General features: G+C 43.2%; 1 protein-coding gene across 1 annotated transcript in view; it reads right to left on the bottom strand.

Moving 5' to 3' along the window:
• Nucleotides 1-2,819: 2,819 nt before the first annotated feature.
• LOC139225891 (syntaxin-binding protein 4) overlaps nt 2,820-14,770 on the bottom strand; it is an 85,058-nt gene continuing 73,107 nt past the window's right edge. Inside the window, exon 21 of the mRNA XM_070856757.1 lies at nt 2,820-4,226. Coding sequence (XP_070712858.1) covers nt 4,096-4,226 — 131 coding nt within the window. The 3' untranslated portion in view covers nt 2,820-4,095. The remainder of the gene's footprint in view (nt 4,227-14,770) is intronic.

Below are 14,770 nucleotides of genomic sequence, written 5' to 3'. Positions count from 1 at the left end.
TTCTGTAAGTAGACTTTTGAATTAGAGTTTGGGGTTTTAAATTGATGTAATTAAATTATTTACATAGTGCATTTTTGTGTGTTTTACACAGAAATATGACTCAACTGACTTTTTCACCAGCAACATCTTGCAATGAATTTATTTTTTAAATGGAAATTTTTCACTTGCAAGAATTTCTCCAGTGGGGTCTCTGAAGGTTGCAAATGAATGACCACCTGTTTTTGGAATGGTCCAACAACAAGAAAGCTGGTTGTTTAATGAGTATGGAAATTTGACTGGAGGTAGGCTGTGGATAATAATGTGGCACGAAAGGTCGGTTCTGGTGTGAAGGAGAGACCCTGTGCTATTCGTATAGGAGTCAAATATTAACCCTAGCTCAATCCTGATAGCTGCTATAATTTTTTCACAGAAAGCTCTTTCATCGCCTAATCCCCTCCCTGCCCCCTGCCCCCCCCCCCCCCACGTCACATTTATTTGCCCCTGCTGTAATTAAATAAATGGGAACATGTCCATGAGTTGCACTTACGGACTGTTTGGGAAGGTGCCAGGGAATATTAAAGATGTAGTATTTCTACGCGGGGAAGGAAGAGTGAATGAATCAGGGCCTATTACAGGCCTTTCTAGTAACTCGTTCTGAATACATAGCTAGAACCTAGGGATTGGGGCTAGGCATGTAGGGGAATGGAGTAGCATCGACCTATTGGGGGGGGGGAAGGCCAATTGGAACATTTCTTGCATCCAAGAATTGACAGACGGTCTTGTTTGATTTTCATAATTTAATCAGCTTCTAAATCTACTCTCAGTTCTCTGCGAGCTGCAGAATTATTTTTCAATAGAAAATCCCATTTCCCTAATGTCGAGAAGGAATATTGTACATTGTTGCAAACAGGAGCAGTCATTTTATTTACACAACTGTCTTTATGCTTAGAAGCAGCAGCTGTTAAGATCTGGCCGTGTGGTTAATACCAGTCCCTGGACTTCCAATATAGTCAACAAGAAGTAAGGGATATGATCGGTACAATTTCTAAACCTGGTGTTATATGTAAATGATATTAACCCTTCAAGAACTGAAAAAGCACCATGTATACCTGGGCAGATCTGTTGGAATTTCAAGACTACCCTTCAGGATAAAACTATAAATGGTTGATTGTTTTTTTTAGGTGAATCTTGCTATAAAAAAAACTATTAAGATAAGCAGTTGGTCCTGAGTTTCAATGATGTGCCATTATATTTTCTTATTTTTTTTCCAAGCTAGCTTAGCTTAGTTTAGTTTTAATATGTCATCTATTCTTTTGAAAGTCCCACCCTGGCATTTTGTCTGGGTTCAGACAGTAGTTCATGTGAATTCACTTCCGCTCATTGAAACAGATAAAGCAAGAAAGCTGAATGTTCCCAATTGATGACCTTTGAACTGATATGTTAAAATAAATAAAAGTTGCTCCCTCCCACCTCATGGTTTTCAGACATTCCAAATCTGTCCATTTTACCTGAAATGACTCCTCAGTAATTATTTCATATTGATAGCTGCTAAGATCCTCTGTATCTGATGTAAATTAATATTTAGACCCAAAGATCTTATAAAATAAGTAAATTCATCCAAATTACAATCTCTAGGCTATGAAGGAAGATATCCATATACTTAACATGGTATCTTTGCCCACCCATGCTCTGGTACTATTTTATTTAAAAATTATTCATCTGGAGCACACTCACGTTTCAAAATGGAGAGGAACTGATAACATTGCTGGAGAATAGATTCTACAGTGAACATTTGTTCTCCAGCTGTCTTAAATAATTATAATATAAATGGAGTAAGTGTTCTCGTTTAGATATAACACGATTTTCTACCCAGTGACTGACTGGAATCTAGCATCAGATTAGAATATCCTCTTTATATCTAGTCTCAGAGTAGAATACCCTCTTTTGTATGTAGTCTCAGAGTAGGATAGCCTCTTTATATCTAATCTCAGAGTAAAATACCCTCTTTATATCTAGTCTCAAAGTAAAATACCCTCTTTATATCTAGTCTCAAGAGTAGGATACCCTCTTTACATTGTAGAATTCACTTATGATCTGTCTCTTTTATATTTTGGGTGGATTCTACAGCATCGAAGTAACAAATGAACAACTCTGTTTTCTGGGCATTAGACCTTTCCAATGCCTGAGAAGATCAGCAAGCAAAAAGCACATTTATAGTCTACAAGTGCGCTGAGCAAACTTGGTCCATATGCAACCAAATAGATTTCCGTCTCTTTCTCTGCAGCAGTGTTTACACATGCTGCTTCTGGGGGCACCAGTGAAAACCATCTCTAGATGACTAGGTGGTCTGGGGAAAACAGCAGTGCCACTAAAAGTACGGCTGTCAGAAACTGCAAAAGGGACATTAAAGTGGAATATTTTTCTGTGTTTAACAACAATCCAAACTTTAACTTCTGTTGACGGGGAAATCAATGGAGGAGGGGATTGGAGCTGCACCCCACCTCTCTGGTGTGTGTATGGGCTATGCAATGGGGCTTTAATGTGTGTATCACACAGTGGAACCTTTCTTGCATAACTGGATGATTAAACCGTAGCACAGACTCATCTTACATAAATGAGGCTGCAGGACATGCTCGTGGCTAGAACAATTTGCTTTTACTAGTTTAGTGCCATAGAAATAAATGCAGCTGGGGTGGGGGGTAAAGTCACACGGATTGCAACATTGCTATATGAAAATACTGTTTTTGAGTTTGCATTCTTTTTTTAAAAAAAAAACATTCTTTAAAAAAAGTGAAGGAAAGATAAGTAACTTGGTAAAAAGTAAATTAGCATTTTGTCCACTTGTTTTCTCTTGAGATTTTGTCTTGTACATTGTAAACCAAGATCATTTTCTTGTGTTCTTTTCTTTAATAAAGACACATTCCAGTCAGTCAATTGGAAAGTTGAGGGATGAGATTGTGGTAGGGATCGTGCCAAGTTGCAACATTATCAAAAGGTATTCTTAAAAGTCTGAAAATGAACTAAATGGCAGAGTATGCAGTGTTCTCAGATGGAATGAACTGTTCTCTCCCCAGAGCTGATGGGTCTATTGTGCTTCCAGTGAACAGCCAACTCCACACAAGCTGCACAGGACTGGTGAACTGCTGCCATATTGGATTCCACCACTAGAAGCTCTCTGTGTCAAGAATTTCTCCAGAATGGCACGGTGCTGTAGTTCAAGGCTGATTTTCCACAGGGCTGGGAGACTTGGTAGAAATTTGTCACGAGCGGTAGTGTATTGACTGCGCATTATAATCCCCGCCCGATATTCAGTCCCGTTGGCGTCAAATCAACCTGAATATCCGGCTGGGTGTACAAGGGGGTGGCCAATGTGATACCACCCATTTTGCTCTACCGGCCAAGACGAATTTCTACCCCTTAAGAGTGAACATTACAGCTGCAGTGTCGGCACTGTCGTTAGTTACACTGTATCGTTAGTTACACTGTAAATAGGCCCCAAATCTGGAGTCACGATGGGACTTGACTGGAGGCGGGAGTCTCGTTCCACTTTGCACCAGGGTTTTAACTGAACTTGCAGTCTACCAGTTCAGTGTCAGTGCAAAGCAAAAAAAACATTTTTGGCTGATATACTTGTAGGCCAAATGCATGCTAGGATGGAGGAGATTTGAATCCTCTATTAACTACTAGTTTACCTTGCTCAAGACATGTGCGGTGTAATAACTGGTATGTTTTTGCACTCATTTTTCGGGCATAAAATGGATACAAAGCAGACCAATTTTACAGTGGGATGGCCTATGCAGACATTGGTTCCACTGCTAAATTTGTGGTGCCCAGCTATTAGGCATCCCACGTGGACTCCTAAAACAGACATTGGGCCCCTAGAACATGTTAATGAGGGGCCAATGCCTGTTTTAGGACACCTTTTGAAAATGAGTTCCCAATAGCAGGGCAGGTGATGAGTCTTTTTTTCCTTTCATGTTTCAGAAAACACATCAAGCATCTTAGGACTGGTATCTACAGCACAAAATATGTTTTTTTTTACAATATTTCATATACATTATATATATATAAATAGATCTGGATAACAGTAGACTATGATCCATTTTTACATTATTTTTAAATAAATAACATTTCTTGCAACTGCCTGGTTTTGTGTGTGTGTGTCGGGGCGTTCTTATCCCGGCTGGTCTTTCTGTTCTGTGACGCTGGCTCCTGGGGGAGGACATCATGTTTTTTGGCGAATACAGCTGCAGGGGAACAGAAAAAGGATGACTTAAAGCTTGGTGAATAAAAGAACTGTTCAGCTTTCAAAGAAAACATTTTATACCTTGTACCTCAGAATCTACTGCCAAGGTGATTGATGAGCACTGTTAGTAAAACCACTTCCATAATATTTGAATTTACAAGGGATCCTCTGTGCAGCTTGGGAACACCTTGGTATTTGTTCAGCAATGAGTGGAGTTGAGATGAATCATTAAACCACATCCATCCCAATCTTCAGTGGAATCAATCAGAACTATGTAGCACATAGCTTCCATGTTCATGTTATAGTGTCTGCTCTTGCTCTCACAAAAATTAAAACTTACAATCATATAATCTTACAGCACAGAAGGAGGCCATTTGGCCCATCATACATGTACCTTTGAAAGAGCTATCCAATGTCCCACTCCCCTGCTCTTTCCCCGTAACCATGGAAACTTACCCTTTTCAAGTATCTATCCAATTCTCTTTTGAAAGTTACTATTGAATATGCTTGCAGCACCCTTTCAGGTCGTGCATTTCAGATCATAACTCGCTGCTTAAAAAGAAATCTCACCTCCCCCGTGGTTCTATCCTCAGTCTACTACAGAAAATATTTTAGAATGTGTACAGAATGTTTAACATTTAAATGAATACTCCATAGTACTTCTCCGGAGTCTGAAAAACAGACCCTAGTAGTTAACCCTGGGTCTTTTCCAATAAAATAAACACAGTTCACATTCCAATAGAAATGCGATCATTTTCTGAACTCTCCACATGGCTTAATGTTGAATGAACAGTTGTCATGTACCAGCTCTTATCCATTTTTGTTTGGTATTCACAGGCTCCAAAATACAACATGCAGTTATTACTAAGACTAAGGTTTAACTTTCTAAGTTTCAATATTCCTAGCTGGTGGACAGCAGTTTAAGTTGTAAACTTCTGTTTAGCTGTTCAGGTTCAGATTTTAGTGCCCGCTTATTTTTTACATTTATCTATTAAATGTTGCTGTAATTAAAAGAAATATATATCAAAACATTGTTCAAAGATTGTGAGTTATGACATGATTTTCACATGGATAAAATTCACATACGACTTTTTACTGACCTTGTACACATCATAAAGATCTTCAAACATGCCCATTACCTTCAAATGGCATTGTATGACTGATGGATGGATTCAAGAGAAGAGTGCAAAGAATATGAAGCCACTTACTCTATGTATTTGGCTCCATCTGGTGTACAGCACTCTACCCACCCATATGGTAATGCTGCAAGAAGACAAAATGTATCAGTAACATCACTGCTCTGAATACTCTCTCTAACATGACCTGCCCGGAACTGATCTGGGAGAATCCTCCAACCAGAATTATTTCAAGATAGTTTATGGTCAGCTGATATTTAAAATTCAATCCAAATGAGGCCATTTATGAATCTTTAATTTGGGAGGATGGAAGATGCAAACCCATGTATAGCCATAAGAACGTGCTGTTCCATATTCCCAACCTTTATGGTTTCAGGCATAACTCGTTTATGGAACATGCTAAAGTAGCCGATTTGTTGACCCGAACATTCCAGAGCTCAAGTTTCCTGGTCTATCTGTATGGAACGTGCCTGGTCTATCTGTATGGACCGTGCCTGGTCTTCTTTATGTTCAGACTATCCCATACACTTGATATTGGGATATTTTCGTATAAACTGCCAACTCAAGTTTAGTTGATATTGTTTTCAAACCTTAGTTGACAAGTACCTAATGTGAATCCAGCACCAAATGTGTACTTGAACCACAGGGTTAACAGTGACTCATTCTATACAACATGAGTTAATACAATGCCGTCGCTATCCGAAGCCACAAGTGCATCTGTTGCACTTTCTGAGAATAATCCCAACATGTGCAGAAGTAAATCTTTTGTTAATTAATCCTGCTGTCTAGTATTTTTCGCCTTGTTAACTAAAGTTACGATTTTAGGACTAAGCCTTGACTTGCAACATGAAAACTGCATTAAAATAGGGTCCATGTGAATTAGATAATAACAGAGAATCTGTTTATCATTTAACATTTACAGCAGTTAAGAACCCGAGTGACTTAAAGGTTTTTAATTTTTTTGAAAAATGACTTGGGTTCTGCGTAAAATGTTATGTATAAAACAGATCTACAATGTGTGTGTGCATCCATCTAGGTCAGAGCCAACTTTCTCGTTTCAAGTATAAACCAGGCTGACTAACATTCTTACTTTGAAGGTTAAATGCAAACTATTTGTAAAATGTTAATTTACATGGAAAAAATATTTGAATGGGAAATTAAAATGAACTTTGGCACCATCATGTGGCCAAATAGTGCACAGCAATCACTGCCCAGGAAAAGGAAATAGTTGTTAGCATTAAATTATTTTTAAACTTTGTTCCTTTGATCTCCCTCCCACCCACATCGCCATACTCTGTTCTCGTAAATCCTTCTTCGGTTTTAAGGGCAAGATGGCCTCTTTTTCCTTTTCTCCCTTTATTACTGGTCTCCCTACTCCAACTACAACCACAGACAGCTGGGGAAAGGCCCCCAGCCCAATGCTGCTCTGACCTGGCCATCAGGAGGTGCACAAGAGCAGCCTCAAGGGTGACTCTCCAGTTTTTCCTCCCTCCCTCCCTGTCGGGAAGCTCCTGGCCTCAACTCAGTGCTTGCTGGAAATAGGGTACTCAGTGAGTGTAGTGCAGCAGATGTTCATTGATTCACAGGTTGTTGGTATGTGAGGTTGGGTAGTTGGTATTTGAAAATTCAGTATTTTAGATTTATCCGGACTACTCTTGTCTAAGTTATCAAAATGTGCTACAGTCTACTCAAATACAAGTTGTCAGAAAATACGTCGATCGCTGTTGCCTTTGTCGAATTACTTTATGAATGACTGTGCTGAAGGTGGTGAGAAATGGCAGTGCCGTGGGATGGAATACGAAGCAAGCCACTTTTTGCAACCAATTTTTAATGTTCTTTTCAATCTTGATCTTCTGCACCATGGGTCTTGGTCACTCAGCTGGGTTACTCAGCTAATAAAAATATTCGACAGGGTGTTATTATCAGCCAGACAATGAAAAGTTACCACTCAGAATATCACTACAGCGGTGGTGTCTTTCCATTCAGTCACATGGGACGTGTATTATGAAACCATGAATAAACTGGTGCCCCTGCCGCACACTTGTGCCTTGTTCACTGATAACACATCTTCTGGTAAGACAGACATTGCTTATGGTACCTTCTCTAATAAAAAGGACCACATAAAAACAACACCAACAATTTGGGGTTTAAGGAGATGGTTGATCATGGAGAATAGATAGCCGTGGTTATCTTTGCTCTCTAGGATGATCCTGAGGTAATCAGTGGTTTTGGAGGATGAATGTAAAGCCCAAAAGCTCGATGTGGTGCAGCCGGATCTGGTGATGGATGGCTAAACTCAAGTCTGCATCCCTCGGACTTGAGGAAGTGAAGGTGGGAGCCATACCAGGGGGAATGACTAGGGTGGGGGAAGAGAATAAAGACTTTGCTTTGCTGGGGAAAGGGCAGCAAAGTTAAGGAAATAGTTGAGCAAATCGACAGCAGCAGAAGTAGCACGGCGAATGGAAGGCAAAAGGTGGGCGAATTAGAAACCTGCAGTTGTAAATAATTTGGGGGAAAGTTTTTTTTCTAAGGATGGATGTAGAAGGAAGTGGGGTTAGAAGTGGGAGGGGATGAGGGGGGATGTGGGTTGCGAGAGATAAAAGGAAGTAGTCGGAGATTGCTCCATCGCCAAAACCAACAGTGTTAAAATTGCAGATTGGCGAGAATGGAGCGGGAAATGAGGCCGCTACATTTTAACTGCTCCCCCGCTTCATTTCCTCCGATTGAGGAGAAATCCTGTCTGTATAACTCCCAATGGCAGACATTTAGAGACCGCATGGATGAACTACAACAATTGTACATTCCTGTCTGGCATAAAAATAAAAAAGGGAAGGTGGCTCAACCCCGTGGCTATCAAGGGAAATCAGGGATAGTATTAAAGCCAAGGAAGTGGCATACAAATTGGCCAGAAATAGCAGCGAACCTGGGGACTGGGAGAAATTTAGAACTCAGCAGAGGAGGACAAAGGGTTTGATTAGGGCAGGGAAAATGGAGTATGAGAAGAAGCTTGCAGGGAACATTAAGACGGATTGCAAAACTTTCTATAGATATGTAAAGAGAAAAAGGTTAGTAAAAACAAACGTAGGTCCCCTGCAGTCAGAATCAGGGGAAGTCATAACGGGGAACAAAGAAATGGCGGACCAATTGAACAAGTACTTTGGTTCGGTATTCACGAAGGAGGACACAAACAACCTTCCGGTTATAAAAGGGGTCGGGGGGTCTAGTAAGGAGGAGGAACTGAGGGAAATCCTTATTAGCCGGGAAATTGTGTTGGGGAAATTGATGGGATTGAAGGCCGATAAATCCCCAGGGCCTGATGGACTGCATCCCAGAGTACCTAAGGAGGTGGCCTTGGAAATAGTGGATGCGTTGACAGTCATTTTCCAACATTCCATTGACTCTGGATCAGTTCCTATCGAGTGGAGGGTAGCCAATGTAACCCCACTTTTTAAAAAAGGAGGGAGAGAGAAAACAGGGAATTATAGACCGGTCAGCCTGACATCGGTAGTGGGTAAAATGATGGAATCAATTATTAAGGATGTCATAGCAGTGCATTTGGAAAGAGGTGACATGATAGGTCCAAGTCAGCATGGATTTGTGAAAGGGAAATCATGCTTGACAAATCTTCTGGAATTTTTTGAGGATGTTTCCAGTAGAGTGGACAAGGGAGAACCAGTTGATGTGGTATATTTGGACTTTCAGAAGCATTCGACAAGGTCCCACACAAGAGATTGATGTGCAAAGTTAGAGCACATGGGATTGGGGGTAGTGTGCTGACATGGATTGAGAACTGGTTGTCAGACAGGAAGCAAAGAGTAGGAGTAAATGGGTACTTTTCAGAATGGCAGGCAGTGACTAGTGGGGTACCGCAAGGTTCTTGCTGGGGCCCCAGCTGTTTACACTGTACATTAATGATTTAGATGAGGGGATTAAATGTAGTATCTCCAAATTTGCGGATGACACTAAGTTAGGTGGCAGTGTGAGCTGCGAGGAGGATGCTGTGAGGCTGCAGAGCGACTTGGATAGGTTAGGTGAGTGGGCAAATGCATGGCAGATGAAGTATAATGTGGATAAATGTGAGGTTATCCACTTTGGTGGTAAAAACAGAGAGACAGACTATTATCTGAATGGTGACAGATTAGGAAAAGGGGAGGTGCAAAGAGACCTGGGTGTCATGGTACATCAGTCATTGAAGGTTGGCATGCAGGTGCAGCAGGCGGTTAAGAAAGCAAATGGCATGTTGGCCTTCATAGCAAGGGGATTTGAGTACAGGGGCAGGGAGGTGTTGCTACAGTTGTACAGGGCCTTGGTGAGGCCACACCTGGAGTATTGTGTACAGTTTTGGTCTCCTAACCTGAGGAAGGACATTCTTGCTATTGAGGGAGTGCAGCGAAGGTTCACCAGACTGATTCCCGGGATGGCGGGACTGACCTATCAAGAAAGACTGGATCAACTGGGCTTTTATTCACTGGAGTTCAGAAGAATGAGAGGGGACCTCATAGAAACATTTAAAATTCTGACGGGGTTAGACAGGTTAGATGCAGGAAGAATGTTCCCAATGTTGGGGAAGTCCAGAACCAGAGGTCACAGTCTAAGGATAAGGGGTAAGCCATTTAGGACCGAGATGCGGAGGAACTTCTTCACCCAGAGAGTGGTGAACCTGTGGAATTCTCTACCACAGAAAGTTGTTGAGGCCAATTCACTAAATATATTCAAAAAGGAGTTAGATGAGGTCCTTACTACTAGGGGGATCAAGGGGTATGGCGAGAAAGCAGGAATGGGGTACTGAAGTTGAATGTTCAGCCATGAACTCATTGAATGGCGGTGCAGGCTAGAAGGGCCGAATGGCCTACTCCTGCACCTATTTTCTATGTTTCTATGTTTCTAAAGCCAGTATTTATCCTGAGAGTCCATCCTATTCCCTTCCCAAGTAACTCATGGGGGTAGATCTGGACTTTAGGAGATAGTGTAAAACAGGTGGCAGTTCGCCCGATTTACATTGAAGTCAGGTGAATATCTGATACAGGTTGAACCTCTCTGGTCCGGAAACATCCGTGGTTCGGCATCGGAACTGCCGCTTTCAGCCATCTTCTCCCATGCCTGTAGGCGGGTTACCACCATCCCGAGGTGTTTCAGCGATCGTGCCAATTTATGTCTGGAGACAGTGGGCCTCATTAACAGACAGTTTCTCTGCTATTATCAGCAGTCACTTTTATAAAGAAAAGTGCCCAAAGAGCAAAACACAAGTGGACAGATACAAATGAAAGAATGTTAAAGTTAGCCCAGGAGAGTGGTGAGCAGCACTCTACAGGTACCGGTAAGCCTAGGCTTGGCATATGCTTATGTAGGGTGTAGCGGTACAGTCTCATACTGACCTCTCGTGATTCGGAAAATTCTCTGGTTCAGCACCGGTCAGGTGCCCGAGGGTGTCGGACTACAGAGGTCCAACCTGTATGTGAATATTTCTGCTAAACGAACAGGAGGATGAAATTCGACTTGGGCAGAGACACAAAACGTACAGCATCGTATCTGCCACGAACCCCAGTGGCACTGACTATCGACTGGGGTGCGTATCGGGCAGGAGATGCGATTCCCCACATTTTGTCAAGTCAAATTTTACCCGCCAGAAGTGGGGAATCTGCATCCATTTTCTAACTACATATTGGATTCAGTCCTGTTAAGTAAATCTTTTATTTCCCCGCCCCCCCTCCACCCCCAGGTTGTTTTACATCCCATGTTGTGCACCACCTCTGTGTCTGCAATTAATTTTTCATATTCCGATCAACCAAATTACAGCAATAAGAAAGTGTATGAAGCCCCATACATTTTTATATTAGGGAAAACCTCCCATTACAATTCAATACTTCACAGTGAATTGGATTAGTGTATACCACTATGCAAACCCGATTCACAGAACAGAATTCATCTGTAATGCTTCTTGTTGCCTCAAAGCTACAATATATTTAACAGCAACAATTTGCATTTATATAGTGCCTTTAACATAGTGAGATGTCCCAAGACGCTTCATAAGAGCGTTATCAAAATTTGACACGAGCCACAAAAGCAAATATTAGAACAGGTGGCCGAAAGCTTGGTCAAAGAGGTAGGTTTTAAGATGCGTCTTAGAGGAGAGAAAGCTGGAGAGGTTTGTCATGTATCTTACATTATTATATATAACTGTATTCTGACATGCTATACATGACTGTAATAAGATATGACCTGTAACCACCAGCATACCTTACCACCAGGGGTGCACTTGCAAGAGACAGGTATATAAGGACAGGTCTCAGGCAAGTGCAGCATTCCAGAGCTGTGAAATAAAGGTGCAGGTCCAGAGTGACCTTGACTTCACTACATGTCTCGTGTGAATCTGTACTGAGGGGACAGGACTTTACAGTGGCGACGAGTTACGGGATTACAGAATCCCCAGAATGGCGAACAGTGGATCAGATGAAAAGTACAATGCAGGAGACAATTGGGAGGACTTTATAGAAAGGCTCCAGCAAAGCTTTGTAACCAAAGACTGGTTAGGCGACGATAAGGCAGACAAGAGAAGAACCCATCTCTTGACCAGCTGTGGCTCGAAAACATACGCTTTAATGAAGGATCTGTTGGCACCCGAGAAACCAGCAAGCAAGTCGTTTGAAGAATTGAGCACACTGGTAAGAAACCACCTGAAGCCAGTGAGCAGCCTACACATGGCCAGACACAGGTTCTACAACTACAGACGCTGTGTGGGCCAGAGCATACCCAACTTCGTGGCGGAACTTCGGAGGTTGGCTAGTTTATGTGAGTTCTCCGATGAACTGAGGAGAGAAATGCTGAGAGACTTTTTCATTGAAGGAATAGGCCACGCAGGCATATTCCGAAAGCTCATAGAGACCAAGAACCTGACCTTAGAGGCAGCAGCACTGGTTGCACAGACATTCTTGGTAGGGGAAGAAGAAACGAGGTTGATTTACAATGCAGGTACGACAACTAACGAAATATCGGAACAAGAAGTTCACAGCACTAAACAAGCTGCTACCCCCACACACAGACAAAACCGGGAGAACAGGCTCTCGACAGCAGGCAGAAGCCATCAAGGGCCACAGGAACGGCCATTCACACCTCATCAACCCACAATGCAAGCGCCTCCTTCTCTACCATTCCGTCACCACTGTAAAGTCCTGTCCCCTCAGTACAGATTCACACGAGGCATGTAGTAAAGTCAAGGTCACTCTGGAACTGCACCTTTATTTCACAACTCTGAAATGCTGCACTTGCCTGAGACCTGTCCTTATATACCTGTCTCTTGCAAGTGCACCCCTGGTGGTAAGGTATGCTGGTGGTTACAGGTCATATCTTATTACAGTCATGTATAGCATGTTAGGATACAGTTATATATAATGTCAGATACATGACATCACCCTCCCCCAAGGTCTTATTGTCTTTATAGGTTCAGTCTCTCAGGTGGTCTACGCTCTCGCGTGGAGCGTCTGAGTTGTGGTTCAGTTGTTTGCCTTGGTGTCTGTTTTTCTTTGGGTGTGGTTGCTGGTATCTCGCCTGGGCTGTCTGTTTCAATTGGTGTGATTGTTGTTGACTAGCCTGGGCTGTCTGTTGGGATTCCTCAGGTTGTTCCCTTTGTCTGTCCACCAGGCAGCTCATTCTTTGGGAACACTTTGAACAATGGAACAGGTCTGTGCTGGAGGTGTGGGGGTGGGCACTCGGCAAGGGGATGTCGATTTCAGCAGGCTGTTTGCAGAAATTGTGAATATACAGGGCAGTTGGCCTGCATGTGCAAAAAAATGGCAGCTCGGTTGGTATGCGAATCGGATGGGTCGGAAAGCGGACCAGAAGATGGTGGGGACAGTACCCGGGACACCGATGTACAGCGGGTCAACACGATCAATGGCCGCTGCTCCTACAACAGGACGCCTCCTATAATGATGAGCATCCTACTCAACGGGATATCTGTCAACATGGAGCTGGATACGGGAGCGAGTCAATCTCTCATGGGCGCTCAACAATTTGAACAACTGTGGCTGCATAAAAGAGACAGACCAAAACTCACAAGGGTCGACACCAAACTAAGGACCTATACCAAAGAAATCGTACCAGTCCTAGGCAGCGCCATGCTCTCTGTCAAACACAAAGGGACAGTGAACCGACTTCCCCTGTGGATTGTCCCCGGAGACCCCCACCACTGCTGGGGAGAAGCTGGCTGGCAAAACTAAACTGGAAATGGGATGATGTCCATGCCATGTCATTAAAGGAACGGACCTCCTGCTCAACAGTTATAATGCGATTTGAACATCTCTTTCAGCCAGGTGTGGGCACTTTCAAAGGGGCCAAAGTCAAAATCTACATCACACAGGATGCTAGACCGGTCCATCACAAGGCCAGAGCTGTACCCTATGTGATGAGGGAAAAGATTGAACATGAACTAGACAGGCTTCTGCGGGAAGGCATTATATCACCTGTGGAATTTAGCGACTGGGCAAGTCCCATCGTCCCAGTCATGAAGCCTGATGGATCCGTACGAATCTGTGGGATCTCCAAATCTACCATAAACAGAGTCTCCCTACAGGACCAGTACCCGATGCCCAGAGCGGAGGATTTATTTGCCACATTGGCTGGAGGTAAACTTTTCTCAAAATTAGACCTTACATCTGCGTATATGACGCAAGAATTGACCGAGGAATCCAAGCTACTCACCACCATCAACACACATCGAGGCCTTTTCATGTACAATCGATGCCCATTCGGCATCAGGTCGGCAGCTGCCATATTCCAGCGCAACATGGAGAGTCTGCTCAAGTCCATCCCGGGGACGGTTGTATTTCAAGACGACATACTTATCACGGGCAGGGACACCGACTCCCATCTCCGTAATTTGGAGGAAGTACTAAAGCGGTTGGATTGGGTAGGCCTACGGGTCAAGAAATCCAAGTGCCTGTTTCTCGCACCCGAGGTTGAATTTTTGGGCAGAACGATTGCCGCTGATGGAATCCGCCCAACAGAGTCCAAAACAGAAGCAATTCGCCTGGCACCCAGGCCCCGGAATGTCTCAGAACTGCGCGCCTTTCTCGGGCTACTCAATTACTTTGGGAACGTTATGCAGAACTTAAGCACGCTGCTAGAGCCTCTCCACGTGCTACTCAGGAAGGGGTGAGATTGGTTTTGGTGTGGTGCCAAGGAACACGCCTTCAATAAGGCATGTAACCTTCTGTGTTCCAACAGTGTTTTGACTTTCTTTGACCCAGGTAAAAAGCTAGTTCTCACATGCGATGCGTCAGTGTATGGGGTCGGGTGCGCTTTGCAACATGTCAATAGTGCGGGCAAATTACAACCCATAGCTTATGCCTCCAGGTCACTTTCGCGGGCGGAGCGCGGGTACGGAATGGTAGAGAAGGAGGCGCTCGCATGC

Source organism: Pristiophorus japonicus, chromosome 15 (assembly GCF_044704955.1).
Source record: "Pristiophorus japonicus isolate sPriJap1 chromosome 15, sPriJap1.hap1, whole genome shotgun sequence".
In the NCBI taxonomy this organism is placed as follows: domain Eukaryota; kingdom Metazoa; phylum Chordata; class Chondrichthyes; family Pristiophoridae; genus Pristiophorus; species Pristiophorus japonicus.
The sequence above is the reverse complement of the archived record's forward strand: the minus strand, read 5'-3'. Positions and strand labels throughout refer to the sequence as shown.